This window comes from Dermacentor andersoni, chromosome 11, assembly GCF_023375885.2.
Source record: "Dermacentor andersoni chromosome 11, qqDerAnde1_hic_scaffold, whole genome shotgun sequence".
Lineage (NCBI taxonomy): Eukaryota > Metazoa > Arthropoda > Arachnida > Ixodida > Ixodidae > Dermacentor > Dermacentor andersoni.
Genome location: NC_092824.1, coordinates 49,999,034 through 50,019,691, shown reverse-complemented (window position 1 = coordinate 50,019,691; position 20,658 = coordinate 49,999,034). Strand labels below are relative to the sequence as shown.

Genomic DNA, 20,658 nt, shown 5'->3' with positions numbered 1-20,658 from the left:
TTAACAAAAAAGCAAATATTGAAGAAAGAAGAATGCAATATTAACTATTAGGCACCGTTTAACATTAGGATTTGTTACTTTTCCGGTTCCGGTTTACGCTTCGCACATGTCCGCGCATGGCGGAGCAGTGCAGTGGAGAAAGCGTGCTCCAACAATCCCTTTTGGCAGTGCCTTTAGAAATAAATCTTCTACACGGTGAATGTCCTCTGACCTTCCGACGTCGCGTTGAGTGTATTTCAAACACCTTACCTAGAAAAATCAAGGAGGAGGCCGCCGTAGGTGAGCGATTAGATTTTTTTTACGCGTGCGTTTTGAGCAGCGCGTTCGTGTCGATGGTCCTGCAGTGTTCTCTTCTCGAAGTGTCTCCTGTGCTTGCTTTTTCGGTGATCACTGGGGTCTGTGCACGTTGGAAGCTGCAGCACAATTCAAGTAAATTGGTGCAGACTTGACCAGTAGGCTCGCCTAGCGCCATTCTTCTAACGCTCGTGACCGGCACTTCACCTTCACAGAGGCGGCTTGCCTCGAGCCGCATTTCTCAAGATGATTTCTTTTATTCTTTTTTTTAAATTAGTACGTGAGGCAGTCACACAGTAAAATTTTGTGACCAAAACAAAATTTCGGCGCGTTGGTATGGGAGCAAGGAGAGACATCTCTTTCGTTTGCGTTCGTATTGTGCGCAGCGCAGCCCCTGGTTGACGCTGCTACTACGCAGCAAGCGTTCGCGTCTCATTAAGAGAGAGATAGACGTTTATTAATTGACAAATATATTTATTAAATGTGAGACAAGCGCAGTTTCCGCAGAATGCAGTTGTCGAATAGCAGCAGACTAGTGAAAATTTCAACTTGACAAAAGACGAGAATCGACCTAGGTCCACAACTTTTCAAAATAAGCTCAGAAAAAAAAAAAAAAAAAACCGCTTTATGCTCGGCTGGGGTAACTTCCAGAGGGAGGGTGCACGTTGCTTTTGAATGCGAATGCGGCTGCAGCCGTCTTAAAAGAAAAAAAATAAACAGGAGTCTCTGTGGATCACTCCTTTGAGGGTAGGCGCATGCTTTAGCATTGACGGCTGTAGCAGGCTATATCCGAATCGATTGTAACGTGAACAACCATCCTTGTCAAGTACCACTATGTTTGAGGATTCTCAGAAGTCAATAGAATTACGATGTCTTATGCTCAAAGCTACAGCTACCTTCAGGTTTGGAGTCGTGCCTGGCACCGGTGAAAGATGCCGAGAGCAAGTGGCGCTATACTAATCCAGGTACAACAAAATTAGGAAGGCCCACTAAGCTTCAACAAAAGACATTCGGAGGAGAAGGAGGAATGAATAGACGATAAAAAAGAGATATTACAAAAAAAATGTAAAGAAGAGCAAAAATACGAAAGGAGAATACGGCACTGCTTAAAGTCTATCATTAAGACCAGTTCTCCGCAAGAAGTGCAACATCGCTTTCAAAGCAATGGACACTCGCTCACCAGAACAGGAATTGGCCTCTCTGGTGTAGTATTCGGCCACTACCTCTCTTATGACTCTTTTGATAAACCAATGGCCCTCAGTCCCCAGCAGCTGCAGAGCACCTGATCAAGGCGGCCGTCAGATGTGCAATGCAGCAGAGGGTGCTAAGAATATCTGGACCAGGACAGGCCGCCACTGGAAACTGACTCTGGCAATGTGCAATACACGAATGCTCTCGAGTGAAGCTAGTTTAGCAGGACTCTTCGAGAAACTATCAGGCATTGTTGCATATCATTGGCCTTAATGAGGTTAGAATAACTGGTGAGGCTTATACTGCGCTGACTAATGGCCACGTCCTCTGCTATAGAGTACTCCTAAATAAGAAGTAATACTGGGCAGGATTCCGAATTCATAAGGACATAGTGGGCAACATTGACGAGTTCTACAGCATTAATGACAGGGTAGCAGTAGTCATACTAAAACTTACTAGGAGGTATAGGATAAAGACAGTACAAGCCTATGCTCCAACCACCAGTCACGATGATGATGATACAAAACAGTTCTGTGAAGATGTTGAATTAGCAATGAGAACAGTGCAAACTCAATATACCATACTGATGGGTGACTTCAATGCAAAAGTGGGGGAAAAAGCAGGCTGGTGAACTAGCAATTGGCAACTACGGCATCGATTCTAGGAACGTCAGAGGAGAGATGCTGGTAGAATTTGCGGAAAGGAATAAGCTGCAAATAATATACACCTTCTTCAGGAAGTATATCAACAGATAGTGGACCTGGAAAAGCCCTAATGGTGAAACAAGAAGTGAAATAGATTTCATACTTTCCGCTGATCCCAGCATTCTGAAGGATGTTGAAATATTCGGTAAAAGTGCAGTGATCATAGGTTAGTGAGGTTTAGGATTCACCAAAATTTGAAGAGAGAAAGTGTAAAATTGGTCAAGAAGAATCAGGCCAACCTAGACACAGTAAGGGTAGAAGCAGACCAATTTAGTTTGGTGCTTGCAGACAAATATTCAGCCTTAGAACAGAAGGATGAAGATGACATAGAGGCAATGAACAAAACCATAACTAGACTGACTTCAGAAGCAGCAATTAAAGTAGGAGGTAAGCTATCCCAAGTAACGAAAGACATAAAGAAATTACAAAATTGAAAGTGTCCAATTCAAGAGATCAGACAGAATTCGTGGAACTGTTAACACTGATCAACAAGGAAAAAGTAACGGATACTTGAAATTATAATGTAAGAAAGACTGAGGAAGCGGTAAAAAATGGACGCAGCATGCAATCAACGAGAAGAAAACTTGGCATAGGACAAGCCAAGAGAGCCAAGCCAAGCCATGCACAGAGAGATAAGCAGGGTAATATCATCAGAAATTTCGAAGATATAGTAAAAGCAGCAGAAGGATTCTATACTGACCTGTTCAGTACCCAGAGCAGCTGCGATACCTCCATTCGAAGTAGTAATGAACAGGTTACAGAGGCTCCTCCTATAACTAGCGATGAAGTTAAAAGGGCCTTGCAAGACATGAAATGGGGAAAGCGGCAGGAGAAGATGGTATAACAGTCGATTTAATCAAAGATGGAGGAGGCATCATTCTGGAAACGCTTGCAGCCCTTTATATGAAATGTGTTATGGTCCCAGAGAACTCGAAGAATGCCAACATTATACTATTCCACAAAAAGGAAGACATTAACAGATTGAAAAATTATAGATCCATTAGCTTACTTCCAGTATTGTATGAAATATTCACCAAGACAGTTTACAATAGAATAAGGGCAACACTGGATTCGGTCAAACAAGAGAACAGGCTGCCTTTAGGAAGGGATCATATCCATGTCATCAATCAGGTAATTGAGAAATCTGCACAGTACAATCAGCCTTTCTGTATAGCTTTCACAGATTACGAAAAGGCATTTGATTCAGTAGAGACACCAGCAGTCATAGAGGCATTGCGCAATCAAGGAGGCTTATTTAAATATCTTGGAAAACATCTATGAAGTTCCGCAACTACCTTGATTCTCCACAAGAAAAGTAGAGATAGCTATATAGAAAAGGGTATAGAATCTCTCCAATGCTATTCACTGCGTGTTTGGGAGATGTATTCAAGCTATTAAACTGGGAAGGCTTAGGAATAAGGATCAACAAGTGATTGAGGTCCTTAATAGAGTTTATATAATAGTAGGGTTGAAGATTAAAGTTGCAGAAGACAAAGATAATGATCAATAGCCTGGAAAGGGAACGAGAGTTCAAGAATGCCAGTCAGTCTCTAGAGACTGTGAAGGGGTACGTTTACCTAGGTCAATTACTTACAGGGGACCCTGATCATGAGAAGGAAATTTACGGAAGAATGGAGTGCGTACGGCAGACATTCTCAGATCCTTACTGGAAGCTTACTATTATCATTGAAAAGAAAGGTATGCAATCAGTGCATTCTACCGGGGCTAACATACAGGTCAGAAACTAGGAGATTGACAAAGAAACTGAAGAACAAGTTAAAGACTGGGCTAAGTGGGATGGAACGAAGAACGATAGGCGTAACGATAAGAGACAGGAAGAAAGCAGTGTGGATCAGAGAGGAAACGGGGATAGCCAATATTCTTATTGACATTAAGAGAAAGAAATGGAGCTGGGCAGGCTATGTAATGTGTAGGTTAGATAACCGGTGGATCATTAGGCTTACAGAATGGGTGCCCAGAGCAGGGATGCGCAGTCTAGGACGACAGAAGACTAGACGAGGTGATGAAATTAAGAAATTCGCAGGCTCAAGTTGGAATTGTTTGATGCAGAACAGAGGTATTGGAGATCGCAGGGAGGGGCCTTCAACCTGCATTGAATCAAAAATATGATGATGATGATGATTCTCAAAACATTCTTTGTTTAGCCCCGTTATATCATATCACAAACACGATTATATAGCGAGCATTGTTTGATAAGTGTAGTTTTCTGGCTCCCAAACAGCTGATGAAAGAAGTTTGTTGATAAAAGTAAGGAAATTACAAAGAGAGAGAGAGAAAGAGAGGGACACTTGGCCCTTTGACATGCTCTCCTTTGACGAGCCCTCCCCCGTCATTATTGATTTATTTGGCTTTCGACTTGTCAGGTTCGCAACGATGGGCCTGACTGCATCGCACCCGAGAGAAGTAACTGGGCCTCTAGGGTCGGCGACTGTCCACACCCGCTCTGAATCACCTGAGCAGCACCAGCAGTCACCACCGTCTGAATGCACCATGCACGGTCTCTGTGACGAGATCACAGGCCAGTCTGCAAAGGACAAGCCGCTGCAGCAGCCTTACCGTAGCGAGTGCCCAATGAATGCAGCAGCCTCCGGTGAAGACATCAACCCAGCCAACATGGTTGGTAGAAACCTTTCTGATTAATCCATTTGCTGCTTTTGTGTATTTTCAAAGCCGCCTCTCCTACCTCTTTCTTTATTTTTATGATTATTTGCCTGATTATTGTCGCACATACATTGTCGCACATACATTGTCTTTCTCTTTGCCTGTCACCATTTCTCACCGTATTATTTATTTATATATTTATGAATACTTTACAAGCCTTCAGGAAGGCATTGTGTAAGAACAATGGTTATACGAACGTAAAAACAAGCTGCACTCAAAAAAATAACAAATGAAAGGAAGGAAGAGAAAAGGGCATCAGTGTAACAAAAGCGCTGTTTGTACAATACAATGGCACATAATGTCAAAACAGTCAATACAAAAAATTTTTATTAAAATAAGAACTAAAATTACAACTAAAAAAAGACAGTGCTCACGGAAAGTTACTACCAGATCTTACGTGATGATCACTGTGTTACAAGGTAGGCATACAAACACAACAGTAGCCATATCAACTGGTGAATCACCTCAATGCAAAGCGAGAAAAACGAGTTAGCAAGTCATTGCGCCGTGCAAGACACACCTATTGTATTCTTGAATGTTCTTGCCAATTGTGTAGCAAAAGCGACTTGCATGTGCAACATGAACAGTGTTGTACGTTGTCAAACATATGTGAACACAAGCATTTACTCTGGAATGTATGGTGAGACATGCATAAATACAGTATTGGGTGGACTTGACCTGTGAGTTTGATATTCAACGACTGATAACATTGCTTACTGCTGCCGCTGTGATTTGAACATCACTTGTCTTCCTGCACGCAAGTTAGCCAAATAAGGAATTTTATTCTTAATTAATATTTTTGTCAGTGTTTGGTTTTTCACTGTCATCACAACAGCAATATGCTGAATTTCAGATGACCTGCAGCCAGGTTGATCAAATGAACTTGAGCCGACGAGTGGACAGCCCTTTTAAAGCATGCTCCACTGACAGACACAATTTTCGTGAAAGCAGTTCAGAACAGGCGGAATATTTCATCTGAAGATTCTATTGTAAAGTCCGCCTTGTTTGAGTTAAAAATGTATTTTCTATCTTCAGCCACCTAAGTTTTCAGAGCATTTGAAAAATAGCGAAATTTTTTCACATCCCACGCATCCGCCCTTGAACCACAAGATGCAGTGTATACTTTCTTGCAAAACCACCATCTTGTTCTCCTATATCTCAGGCCATTTAACAACACTGCGAGCAAATGTTAATTTTTCACTGATGCTTTGCTGTCGTAACATTTCTGATCAGCTCTACATTATATTTACATGCATTTTACGATAGGTGGCCAGAATCCTTTGGAACTTGAGGAAAACCTTGCAAAGACTAGTTGAAACAGTGATTACAGCATTAACTAGTGTTAACCATTAATGCAGAAGGCTTTTATACTGCTCTTGTCTCTAATGAGAAGCATTTAAGTGAACATATGACTCTGGCCTACCTGCAATTTCAATAGCACGAAAAAGACTTACAAAGGCAAAAACATCTGTGAAATTTCCGTGCTATAATTTCGAACAAAACTGCAAGAATGCCACCAAGCCCGCCATAAATGTGAGAAGCAAATGGAAATTTTCAGAGGTAGCTCGGTGGAAGTAACAATCATATATTGGTGCCTAAACATGTGGATGAGACAGACTCATCATTGGCACTAATTGCAAAAAAAAAAAAATTGTAACTAAGTAAGACTTGCCCACACATCTTAAAGAGCTAGAGTCACTAGAGAGCTTTAGAATAGGGGCCCCAATAGTGTGGGGCCCCAAAGAGCTTTGCGGGTGGTAGCGTTGGGGCACGTAGGTGGGAAGAGCTTTAGAATAGGGTTTTACGTTTGCGAATAGCGTCTTGCGCTGACAGCGCCATCATGGCGTCAAAGAAAAGCTATTAGAAATAATTAAATAAAGTATACCATTTTATGATAGGAATAATAATTTTGACTTTTGTGTATTCACATTTAATTACAATTTAGAGGTTATTCTGCAAGCAGCAAACAATTAGTTGCGCTTAGTTTTGAGCAAACCAACTTTACTAGCCTTCACCAGCCAAGCTTAGCTGTGTTAGGCCTACGAGCCATAATATCCACAATCGAATTCAATATCAGCGGCGTCTAATGAGTCAATCTTCATAACACACGCTAGTTGAGAGAAAGCGATAACCGCAGTCACTTCTCCTAGCTTGCGAACTTCATGTGTTACTGCGAATCGAACCCAGTGCTAGGTTAGAGCCGTCGCTTCGATGGGTGCCGCCATGTTTGCCAACGCAAAACTTTTGGGGCCGCTATTTGGGCTCCCGCTATATCGGTGAAATAGCGTTCCCAACACAAAACCCAAAGGCAGTTTGCGTCTTGCACATGCGCAGTGGCTTCGACGCTATTTCTTTGGGGCCCCAAAACGTTTGAGGCCCCTATTCTAAAACTCTCTATTACCGGTACGGCACATAAACATATTACATAAGCTTGCACATTTCATAAGATGGCATACATTATGAACACTTGCATGCATTGGGTATAATTTTATAGCATTTAATTAACCGATTCACAATAGCTTTACTTTACATAAATTCCAAGATGTGTACTGCAAGAAGAAGAAAGTAAACAAATAGTCTTTTCCCCTTTGTTTTTCTGTTTACAGATGCCAAGCCCAAACCAGCAGCCAGCGGCGGACCAGCCATTCCCGCTGCCAACTGAGCGACAGCGGTCACGCATCCCCAAGGCTGGTGCAGCGGAGGGCGAGACGTGGGAGTACCCATCGCAACAGATGTTCTGGAACGCCATGCTGCGCAAGGGCTGGAGGTGGCGCGAGGCTGATCTGAAACCCGAGGACATGGCACACATCATCCGTATCCACAATGCCAACAACGACCACGCCTGGGAGGAAGTCCTCAAGTGGGAGGCACTTCACGCAAAGTGAGTGCTCGGACACATGTAGCCATTAAAGGATGTCTGCAACGAAACTTCAATTTTGCGAAAGTGGTTAAGAGTGAGTGGTATGTACAACCTCTGAAGCAATGTTGGCAAAGCGACAGGGCTGCCAATTGTGTAATTTTCTTATTAGCAGCCTCTAAGCAGACCTTTGCTGATGGCGTGTGCATCAGCTTGTTTAGTGGCTATGACGTAAGTCCTAGCCCACCCTCTGAGATGTTTTCAGTTCACTAAGGGCAGCCAGGGCCGCCATCTAATCACAGAGGTCAGGGTGGGGAGTCGCATGTTCTAGGTCATGCGTTGCTTTCGCCAAGCTGTAATGACAGCTTTTCTTTTAAAATGAAGCATTGTTTCTTTCTTCGTGCGACTTTTCCACTGCTGCTGCTGCTGCTGCCGGGCACGCCGTGTTTGGGGTGGTTGAGAATGTGCATATTGTACTTGGCCATGGTGAGGGAGCTGGGTCTCTGAAACCTTTGCAACGAAAGCTCCCTCATCGCCACTATGCCCTCTAGGTGGCTGTAATTATGCGTGAGCCCCCCGCAAAAGCATTGCAGAAGCTGCAGCATTTAGGTTTGTACTCGCGAGCAACAGCCCTGAGAAAAGATAGATGGCATGGTAGAGAGGAAATAGAGAGAGGACACAGAGAATGGGTAAAGGCAATGCCGTCACAAAACAGGTAAATAACAATGTTGCCACCATTCTTTCGTGGCAGCTTGTTCATATGGGAGCATCCAAAGAGAGGGCAAAGGCGCTATCAGAAAGCATGGCTCGCTTGGGGTCACATAACAAAGGAAACGCTACTACTAGGCATGGCTAAAGTTCCGAACAAACTGGAAAATATTGAATTAGAGGTACGGCATAACATGCAGTTGCTGTTTCTGAAAAATAAACACAGTGCAAGTTTGTCCGTGTCGACAACCGACGCAGGGCGTGCAGGCGCAAAGCTGCGTTAAAGCACCGCAATGTCAAGACGACAACGCGCAAGCAAGCAGAGACTTTACCCATCATGCGTTGTGCCATGTGAGGCAATGACAGTGCTGTCATTCTCGCTAGCTACCTACAGCGGCGTGCAACAATACCTTGATCAACTAGGTCTCGCTGTGTGTTTTGTGTACTACGTAGACTAACGCAAGTGTTGTACGCAAGGTAATGTTTAACACCAGCTCACAACTTTCGTATGTCGTCCACATCAGTGCCAATATCGTCAATCACTGCAAACACCACAGAAAGCTTCTCTTACCTGAATTCTCACAGTGCGTGGGATCTGCATAATTTTTTTCCCTTTCAGTTTTTGTATCAAGGACGGCTATTTTTGTGAGCTTTTCATGGCACTTCTACTAGTGTTTCAAGCTTAAAATTTTGGACGGGGGCTCTTCTATATCTGCACTAGTATCCTATTAGGCTTTTTACGTGATCCAAAATTCCAAGCCATAGGGGAGCTCAGCTCATCAATAAGGCTTTTAATTTTTTTGCGATCTTCCTTTTCTCGTCAACAGTGCCCTTCATATTTTTTTAGTTATTTTGTATAGCCCTGTTAAGGTCTCACCTTTGCAGTAAAAGGTTAATATGATGCATAAACAAATGCTTAAAATACTGGCTACTTAGTATTTCAGAAAGGATTCTGCATTTTAAAAACTTAACCATTTTTCTCCAAATTCAGCATGGCACAAAAGGGGTTCATCTATGTGTGTGTCTGCTCCCATCCTCGTAAACTAGCTAGGGTAGGAAAAGTCTTTCTCTATAGACTTTGAGGGGTGGGTCATGCTCCTTCTGTCACGTGGGTCTGGGGCCCAATACTCGAAGGCCTCATGAGTTGTCCTGAAGTGTTCTGTTTCAGCTTCTACAGCAGACATTCGCCACCTGTTGTGGCTCTGCCCAGAGATAAGGGCCACTCGAGAAAGGACACAATTGACTCCCGTTAATTCAACCTCGGCTTATTGGACGGCACTGAAAAGTCCTGTTGAAAAACCATAGATTACTATGGAAGGAAAATTCTTTTATTTCGAGCTCGAAAGCATGCTAATTTGTTTGATCCCAACTGACCTGTGCTGCCACCCCTTGACATGCGCAGCGGTTACTGCAAGTTTGAAAACACCAGAAATTCAGCAGACAATGCTACGGCCTCCCTAGGCATGAAGCTATTTTATATCAATTTGTTTTTATCTTCTTGTGGGCTATGCTCCATGTGCCCATGAAACAATTCATTGCTACTTGTTTTGTGTCAGGTCACGCCGAGCCAATGTTTAAACATGCCAGTGCCCTTCGCCTCGTGCGGATTGAATCTCACTTCAAGACACGAAATCCCATTGCAGACGTCTTTAAACAATAAAAAAAAATATATCAATAATTCATTTTACTGCTGTTTGTTAATTCGTCCTTTCGAATAGTTTGACAAAATCTTGAGGTCCTGCAAGAGTTGAATTAACTGGAGTCGTCTGTACTAAGAGCTGCCAAAGTATGAATGGATCAGGCAGACAGTTGTAGGCTTTGGCTCATGGGTGATAAGTTCACTAAGCCACTAATGCAGTTTCTGTACAAGGAAGGCCTCCAGGCTTTTCTTTAAATACCTGCTTAAGCTGCAGGGCAAGCTTTTCTAATTAAAAAAGAAAGAAGGAAAGATGGGTGCTTGGGGAGGGTCTCTGGTTGTAAACAGAAGCTGCGACAGAATGTGGTGCGCATTTATGTGTGACTATGGAACAATGGGAGGCCTTGTTGCTATGATTGTGAATGTTTGTTTGTCCAGTGATTGAATATGAATGCTTGAAGCATGACGAAGACTTCTAAATATATATATATATATATATATATATATATATATATATATATATATATATATATATATATACACACACACACACATGCACGCACACACCTGCTACTTCATCTTTCACCACTCTCAGAAACATTGCAGTGTCAGCTTTCCACCACGATTAGCAGTCACTGTGTGCGTTCGCTTGTGGAATATTTTTTTCATTGTATCACTTACGCTACAACAGAAGTAGAGTTAAACACTATTAAATCGAATGCGTAAAAACCACAGCAAATTTCAAGATAAGCGGAGTTTAGGGATAAATGAATTGACAAAAATATAAGCCCTTGGCCACACGTAGGCCACATAGAGCCTTTTGAAGTAGGCGCCGGCAGCCGCTAAATTTTTGCACAAGCTCAATATATCAGAAGCAGTATTTTTAGTAGATCAATTTTGTGATATGTCATACGACTTGGAATCCGATATGTGCGCTGTCTACGGGCAACAGTGATCCCTCCACAAAGCCAAGCAAACACTAAATCACAGCCAAGCAAACTAAACGTACAGTCGAGCGCCACACCTTACATGGCGTAGCGTGCGTATCCACAAACAGAAAAGCAGAGCATGGCTAATAAGCAAACTGACCACGTTCTGTGTGCACATGTGGGTGTGAATATTGCAGAGGTTACGTGTACCTTCTCGCACTTATAATATTTTTTCAGGAGTCATAACAATACACCTGCATCCTGAACGAGATTGCTGCCGACCGTGAATGGTGGATGAGAAGAGCGGCATAGAATGAAGCGGAATTTGCTAAATACTTTCCGTTATGTTGCTTTTTGGCAATATCGTAGCTGCGCACGAAGTATGGAAACCTTTGGGTTATGACTCTTTCCTAACATATTTGCAGATGAAATTTCAAGATATCCAGAGTGCGGCGCAAAAGCACTTCAAGATAAGAGGGGAAAAATACATGGAGTTGACACAGAGGCCGGAAAAAAATTTGCGACTTAATTGATATATGGAGATTCAGAGTTTGAGCTAACGTGGGTTTACTGTATGAAGTTCTTTTATGGGATGGTACTGGTATGTGAGGCATGGTAGCTGGTTTTGATTTTTGTAGTTCGTTTAACAGAAATGCAAAAAAAAAAATGATCTCTGAATGCCAGCATTTTAGGACTCCTCTCTAAACTTAGCCATCATTAGACAGAACTGTGCCTTGTCACCACTCGACCACTGGAAAGAGCAGTTACTCAGTAATTTCATAATTTGGTTTCTTTGTCAGTGACATGGAATGTTTAACACATGAGAATTCCTGCTAAGGTAAGCACGCCGATTGTCTTTTTGTTTCAGTAGAGGTATGTGAATAGTAATTTTTGAGACCGAATACGAATGAGAATAGTGCCAGAAACAAATTGAACCAAATAATTTTAGAATAGTTTGTGCAACTGGGTGTGTGACACTAGGTATGTGAACATTCTTGACCAGTCCTCCAGAATGGGTACGTGCGCCTGGGTAGGTGTTCGGATAGAGCAGCCAGTTCCAGGGATCAAAGGTGACATCATCACGTACCGGGAAATGGTAGATCATTACAAAGCCGAAAGAAGAATCTTTCTGCCTCCGCATCGGTCTCTCTCTCTGGAGGACACTCGCATTTGGTGGCACCTCCAGGGAAACAATTACACATCACCATATTGGATCTACTTAACTCAGACGAGGGACGATAACGACGTCCTCTGAAAAACTTGTAAGGAGAGAGGTACGCTAGACCATGTAATATGGGAGTGTGCTGGCTCCCCAGGGGCCAAGGCAAACATTGACAGTAGAGAAAGCCTGGGAGGCTTTGCTCCAGAGCGGGGCTGAAGACGACCAGCGTGGAGCAATCCGCCTGGCCGTTGAGGCCGTTAAGGACTCGCCGTCCTCAACGCGCAGAGACTGCTTTGTCCCCCCCCCTACCTGCGTGTAGCTTAAGAGGCGGGCATCCCAGCTCGGTGGAATAATAAAGTTTTCAATCAATCAATCAAGGAGAACAAGAGGCAGGAAGGGAAGAAGTTGGCAACACAAGATGGAAAAATTCAGCTACAGAAAGGTGAAAAAGTTGCCATCAGAAACCGACAAGTGTGGAGAAAGAAGTGATGTGAACAGAATAGGACCAGAGCTGGCATTGAGCGAAAAGAGTTGAGCAACAGAGTAGTCAAGAAGGTGTTGGTAGCAGAAAGTTGAATATAAGTCAGCTATACAGAAGGGATGGATTTGGCAATGCGGTGTGTCACTACAGTGCTTCAATGCTAATTGTTTTAACGCCAACATTCATCGTGAGATGGATTATGCCTGAATTTATTTTTGAGGAAACACAAATGTAGTATGGGCCATGTTTTTCCATTCATGCTCTTAGCTAAGCAAAAGCGAGCAGAGGAGCGGGCACCAGTTTTTACTGTGGTTACGACAAGAACATCTAGTGGTGCTCCACAAGTTAACATCATCATTGATTTCCATTGCCAGACAAAGGCCTTGCGAGTGATCTCCATTTGGCAGCTACCCCTGTTTTGTGTCAGCTGATTCTATTCTGTACCTTATCATCCTCCACTGCAGTTGGCTGAGCTTCACTTCCCTCGGTACCCATTTTGTAACTCTTATAAGACCATCAATTACCGGCCCCAAGCATTATGTGGTCTGGCCAACTCTACATTTCTTCCTCTTGATGTCAGCTAGCTTATCGGATGTTTGCTCTTTAACCTACACCACTGTTTTCCTGTCTCAGCCATCGTTTTCTGTTCCATCGCTCGTTCATCGGTCCTTAGCTTCTTCTCAAGCTTCTTTGTTAACCACCAAGCATCAGTCCAATTTGATGGTTGTATCAGTGAGCATATGCATTGATTATTTCCCTGCATCCAGATCTACAGCATCAACAGGGTTGTCTAGGTGATAAAAGAAAGCATTTCTGAAGAGGGCAAGTTTCTTGTAATTTGCATATTTGTTGTTTTATAGGCACCAGGTGGCCATCATAAGGCGCCAGCAGCACTATGCTGAATAGCTTAGCAAATGGCACCAGTAAGAGCCGTTGCATGTGACGCAGACAACGAAGCAAAGGCGAGAAGTGCACACACGGCGCTTGCAATGATATTGCACTGTGTTTCCCAAGGCCTTACAAACTGGCAAATGCATTTTTGTGTGTCTGCTCCTGAGAAAGGTTGTTGCTAGCATGAAGCAGGTCACATCGGGCAGTGTAAAAAGAAAAATTAGTGCGAGTTGTCCTGCGAATGCACCCCCACAAACAAAGCTTGCCGCCATGCTTCATCACTTTTAATGTCTTAGCTACTAGTCCAGTCTTCAGTCTTGGTCTATTTCATGCAGCTTGAGGTGACAAGAACCGTCTCTAGCGTATGGTGCATGTGTAAGGCCTGCTTTGGAAGCGAGTGGGAATGATCTGCTGCATTGACGTTCACCGCTGAAGCATTGAAGCAGAACACACAGAGTCGTGTAGCAGTCACAGCTAGACCTGGGGAGCGCCACGACATAAGATATACCCCGAAGCAGAAAGACCGAGTCGCTCATAAGTGGCAAAATGATGACTACAAGTCCGTGTGTTTGCCCTCGGTGCCCATGCTCCAGAACTGTCACATCTGCAAAGGCTAAGACGCATAATTTACTTAGAACCTGGAGCTCTTTGCAAAAGAGTGGCTCCTTCAATGATGTTAGAACAACTAAGCAAAAACAGAGCAGCATTTGAAATGTATGTACCGTTGTCTGCAGACGACATATACCCAAGCTTTCCACCTTTCCAGCTGGTGAGACTTGGTGTGTGTGTTCAGGCTTGGTTCCATGGGACAATGTGTAACGGAAGAGGCAACGAAACACAATCATCCATTACAGCCCGTGGCTGCAGCTGCTGCACCCTACCCTGCCATGACATGCCATTACATGCCATTACATTCACGCCACTGCCACATAAAGGTGCCACCCTTCCAGACCCATCCGCACCCGGTCCTATAATACTTGCCTCAAGGCACACATTGTGGAGCTCTTTGGCCATCCCTGGCCCTTGCACCAATAAACCGCATATATGATTAGCATTTTGTAATATATTCGTCTGTTTGTTTAGCCTTATAATTTCAGATGTAGTCTATTGTGAAAGTGTGCAGACCTCTGCTCTAGTCACCAGAATGTTACAGCTGTGGTGCATCAATCCCTCTATCGCTGGCACTTGCCTTTAGTGAGGTTGGGCTCACTAAATGTTATGGTTGCAGCATGAGTGCTGTTGTGCAGAATATTGTAGGTAATTGCAGCTGATCACATGTGCTTGTATATCCGTTTTCTAAGCATCACTGATACTATTCCAGTTCATGCTCTTCTACCTTGTTGCAGTTCGCATCTTCTGTAACCACAGAAATCTTGTTGCAGAAAGACTGTAGGTGTTCTAGCTTGTTTTTCTATTTCTTGTTGAAGATTCTCTCCAGAAGTATTAAAGATTCAGAAACACATCGAAAAAACACTTTGCACTTATATATTTGGTTCGGGGCAATCGGTGTCCAACTCATACCCCTATGTGTTTAGAAGTTTGACCTTATTAGCAGCTGGAATGTGCATGGTGCATTCTTTGCAAGAAATGCATACATGAACTGTACTGTGCCTATCTTCGATTGCAGGGAGTGTTGCACACCCCGACTCAAGAGGTTTGGAGGCAAGGCCACCGACTACTCACCTCGGGCTCGAATACGTAGCTGGCTTGGGTGAGTGCACCCTCATTGTTGATTGCGCTGGAGGACAACGAACATGTACAGCTTCTTTTTATTGTGAAAGCGACAGTAGGAACTAACGCAATAGAGGTCGCATTGTTGGCGCCACTGCCGTGCTGTCCTGGCATCGACGGTGCATGTGCGGTCAGCGCTTGGAGGTTTAGAAGGCCTCTAGAGATGCAAAGTGCACGACTTCGAAAAGGATGAAGCCATGCGAATGCGCTGTCATGCTTTGCTCGATCAGTTCTGTTGGAGCCAGGGCAAAGTTATGGCTTCCGCTGCTGTCTTGAGCATTGTGTGCATGCAGTTCGGGGTTCCTGCTGTGCAGCTGTGTGCAAACGACACTGTGGTGCGCACACTGGTCTGAGCAGATGGCATCTAGTGTGCCACTGAGATGTGACGCCTGTAAAGTAGCTGGCAACATTCATTGTAACGGCAGCGTTGTGACAAGCCTGGTATCTGCAAGGATGCGTTGCTGCTGCGCAGCAGACGCTGTCTGGGATGCTGCATAGCGTCATGTTCACTCCGCATGTTGTCAGAACACGGTGTAAGGAACTTAAGTGCAACGTTTAACTTTGTTATCGCTGTCTACGCTTTGCCTTCGGGCAAAACTGCCAATTGTTTTTCACCCATTTTAGCTGTTTATCACCTCTGTGCGAGTTGGTCAACACCAAGAAAATATATGTCTTGTGCATTGATACCGAATGGTAGAGCTTTCAGCTGCAGTAATTCTGGCATCCATTAAACGTTGGAAAATGCATTTTCTGATTGATCATGCAGGGCTTACTTGAGAGTTGTGCAGAAGAAAAAGAAGTAGAGTCTTGTAACAGGCCTGCTTATTGCTTTTCTCGACAGCTTTTAATGTTACATGTGTTTGAATTTGTATGGTATTTTATCTTGGCATAATGTTATTGCATATCGTTGCCTACTAGGAATCACAGCAACCGTTTTGAAGGCAAAACTGTGTCCTTTAAGCATTTTCTTAGATGGTTTGCTATGGGATGAAAATGGTTTATGATAGTTGTTTGTTACCCGTAGTGGTCAAGAATATTGGTGTAGTTGAAAAGTGTAATCAAAAAGCAGATTTGGTGGAATCAAGAACACCTATATACTATATAGTGTAGGCCTGTTTGGTCAAAGGAATGCCGGAAGTTAAGTAGTAATAGAGTCAAAGCGAATAGTTTTAAGAGTTGTCTGGTTTGTACAAAACTTTGATACAACTAGATGTTGACCCATCTAACGTAAAGAAGCAAAATTGAAAGTTTCATCTCAGGAATCAGTTTATTTTCATAGTGCTGCTGCAAAAATGCAAGTTCAACATTTTTTACAATGGCAATAGCACAGAAAATTTGGTAAGACATTTTTTTTTTTGTTCTAAAACTTTTCTGATTGTCGAGGCCACAGGAGTGTTTTGCGTTAGTGCATCTTGCGGGGTTGCGAAGTGGGACCTTGACTTTGTGACATAGGTATTCTGGCATTCACTCTGTTGATGCAATACTTACCAATGTTAATACATATGTACATAGAGTCAACCACGAAAGTTTATGCACCGTTGGATCTGCAAAGAAGTTTAATAACTGCCAACCTCATGGTGCAGCCTGTTTTTCACATTTGCAGCCTCTGCTAGCATATGCGAACAACATTTTCACATACGGTTTTACTGGTTGTTCTTACAAGCTGCTCAGAAATTCTAGTGTTCAGAGATCCCATGGTCCGTAAACTATTGTGGTCCGACTGTGCGTACGTACATACATATTTACAGGGCCAGCTACTTTCAGGGTAAAAACCTTGTTAGTATTCAAGAACCCATGGCAGCTCATGTTAAGCAACAAATTCAGAAAAAATATTCTCTCATTTATCGACATCATCATTGTGCATCGTATCAGGCACATTTCCTCTGTGAAGTAGAAGAAATGTTGAAGTTATGCCGATTTGGATATTGATGACGCATTTCCCCTGAAAGTGGATGACCCTGTATATGTCTTTGCCGCACTGGATGGTTATCGTGCTTTCTTTCTGCCTGCCTCGAAACGCATTTCCTTTCCCTTTTTCGTATAGTCCTTTCTGCACCATGCAGCAGGGCAAGAGGGAGCGGTTAAAACCTGCAGTGGAAGTTAAAAAAAAAAATTATATTTAGTGATACTGGCAGCTGTTTTTACAAAGTACAGCTGCTGAACGCTACTTAGACCTCGCTTAATTTTGCACTGTCTTTCCTCATTACTAAGAAGTTAGACATGGTTAGGCCTAGCTATTGTCTGGAGCCACATGCAACTTATGAACTGCAGTTTTGCCTGCCGAGGCTTAGTTCATATTGTGGGTGACCAGCTCTTCAGTCGTTATTTGTCGAACTTTATTAATGCATCCTTTCCATTCTGCAGGTACGAGCTTCCATTTGACAGACACGACTGGATCGTTGACCGTTGTGGCAAAGAAGTCCGCTACGTCATTGACTACTATGATGGTGGGCCAGTGAACGCGGAATCGAGTCGCTTTGCGCTCCTTGATGTTCGACCCGCTTTCGACTCCTTCGAGAATGTCTGGGACCGCATGAAGGTTGCGTGGTGGCGATGGACGATAGCAAGCAAGCAGGAATCCAGCTCTGAGATGGCTGCAAGCCAACGAGATGCTGCGACTAGCCAATAGGACTGCCGGTGTAGAATCTACAGCAATCTTGTGTAGCCACATATGTTGGAGGTAGGCGTGCATGTAGCTGTGGGTGTGCAGTGAAACTTCTATTTACTTGGAATTCGCAACATGTTCTAATAAGCACACCTACTTGAATTATGCGGTTGATGTAGACAAGCATCAAGTAGACCTTATTGCGTCTCTTATTGGTTTGTGCTGCAGAAACTAGCATGTCCAGTATTCACTAATGCATGCTATCTGTGTGCTGGTTATTCTGTGCAAATCATGATCCACGTCAAAAATTTTCCATGCCTTTGCTATATTGTTTCTACGTCTAGCTGGTCTCTCTGATTGAAGTGCCCAGAGTGAGCCTTGGATTGCAAGCTGACTTTGTGACAATCACTTTGCTGAAAAGTGGAAAACAGGTGTGGCTGCCAGTTAAGATAATAAACAGGGCAGGATAGGATAACCATCTTGACGAAACTTACCGGTGTAAAATAATGTGGGTGGAGGCTGGGCTGTGACGCATCATGCTTGAAAGACAAAGGACTGGTAGGCAAGTGTTCAGACATAGAAGCAGGCAGGACATTCGCTCGCCTTGTGTGTTGCTCTAGCTTTGAACCGTTCTTCTGACGCTTAGCTTCAATGTTGAGGCTGTTGATGGCTATTCAGCTAACCGCTTCTTCGCGTACGCCTATTTAGTGCAGCACATTCTGCGTTGTTCTTCCCAGAAACTTTCACATTGCACTTGTGTTACTTTGCTGGTGTGATGTGGGAGGTGTCTTGGCGAGACTCAGACCACAAGCCATAGCATGTCATGTCTGGAACACGCATAAGCAGAAGACAGAGACAAACAAGGACAGGGCATTCCCCGCCTAAAGGACACTTTACACAGACAGTTGGGCGCATGTGCATCGTACAGATGAATGCCATGTTATGGTCACAACATTAATGCCACAAATGCAGATTCAGTGGCATACGAGGAGACTCGAGTGTGACTGATAGTTTTCACCGTACTTCTTGACATCATATGCTTTCAAGTTCTGTCTTGATTGATTTTCTCCCGGTAGCACTATTGCTACCCACAGTTCTACCATCCCCAATTTCCGCTCCCACGTGCCGTCACAACCACACGTTACCAATTGGGCGCTGTCAGTCTCTTAAGTTTTGCGTTCGCTCCCTTACTTGGTCCCTCATGCAACACGACATCAAGCCACACCGCCAAGCAATGACATGTCGCTTTCTGGCTGATCTGATTTGTTTGGTGTTAAACCACCAACTTGTCCTACAATTTTGTGAGAACGTGAGCGACGCCTGTTGCAGCACTCTAAATGCCTTGCAATAATGGGCAGAGAGTAAGGCGCCTGTGCTGAGCAGCAGTTACTATGTGTTGTGCTGTGGTGCACATTCTGCACTGGGGCAGTTCTGAAGCAGGTGAAATTGGCAGCACCAGTGCTGCCGAAAAAGTCCCTGCTATCTGAAAACATTGCATTGCCCCTCAATTCTTACTATTCAAAGTTTTCTGCTTGTCTGCCGTGCCTGGACATGAATCATGCTTAATAAATTGTGTATTTATCCCATAGGAGGCGTATCTTTGAGGCAAATTTTACAAATATGTGTGCACTGTACTCCCCCTACCATGTTATGCCTGCGCAATTTTTACGAATTTCAAAGTTCACAGGTTGGCAAAAGTTTTTTGAGCATCATGTTAAATGAAAGAAGTAATAACCTTCTCACCACAAACACATGCACCTGGTTAGTTAAAAAGGGAGCATACATACCTTTCCTGACTACCGGTATTTTTTTTATCGCACGACACCAACAACTTTTTACATTAATTCGTTGTTAAAGGTGCACTGCCTGCTGCCCCATGTGTCTGTTGCGACGTGATCCTAAATTTAAAGGCTGAGTAGTGAAGCCACAAGGACATTTTAGTTCATCTCAACCTCCATACTCCAAAAAACTTTTGCATTTGCCTCTGCGGTTGCCTTAAATGGTGGTGCATTCTGAAGGCGGCATGCCCTGCTGCAAAGAAGGTTATGAGAAGACCGTTAATCAAGAATGAGAGCCCACTTTTTTTATTCCCCCATTGTAAACACCTTTAGTGCATACGTTTGGTAAACGCCTTTAGTGCAGTTTTACCTGATGATGCCATTGTGACAGTGCAATGAAGTGCATTGGCATTGTGCACTTTGGTTCAAAGATCCCTTGTCTAGGATCTTTCTGTTAAAACTCATTCATTGTTGTGATTTTTTTTGTGTATGTGTGGTTTGCACCAGCGCAGAAACTAATTGAAGCCTGTTTAAGGCAGTAGAAATTGATTATTGTGGAAAGTTTGGCAACATCTTGTGTGCCACAACTAATTTCCTTGCATAGCTTGTACTGTAGTTTAGCCAGAATTGACATCTTCTCGATTTTAACTTGGGAGGGTGTAGATACTTGGTATTGCAGTGATGGCTGCCGTACATGCAAGGCAATTACACCAGCTTCGCTGTTTTCCTGGCCTTATCAAGAAGTACTAACTATTGTTTAACAAAGCACATCTCTCCACTTGCCATTTCTCCGCCTAGCATCCCTAAATTTGTCTATTGGCACCGTGATATTTTGTATTGTAAAGTATGTTGCCTTCTTTAGGCATGTACTACATTGGTAGGTGTTCATAATCTTGAATTCTGATGTGGTTCACTATTCGACAGGTACTTCTAGTCAATCAGGAGTGTGTTCTTGCTCAATTCTGAAGCATTAAAGAAACAGTTGTGTTCACTCAATCCTGCCTCTTGT

The 20,658-nt window shown here is 43.5% G+C and overlaps 1 protein-coding gene across 1 annotated transcript; it reads left to right on the top strand.

Moving 5' to 3' along the window:
- Positions 1-97: 97 nt before the first annotated feature.
- Cchl (Cytochrome c heme lyase) lies at positions 98-20,645 on the top strand. Its single transcript, XM_055064481.1, has 5 exons — positions 98-279; positions 4,574-4,826; positions 7,478-7,752; positions 15,163-15,246; positions 17,631-20,645. Exons 2-5 carry the CDS (start codon positions 4,584-4,586, stop codon positions 17,893-17,895), a joined length of 867 nt encoding a protein of 288 aa, XP_054920456.1. The 5' UTR covers positions 98-279; positions 4,574-4,583; the 3' UTR covers positions 17,896-20,645.
- The last annotated feature ends 13 nt before the right edge of the window (positions 20,646-20,658 follow it).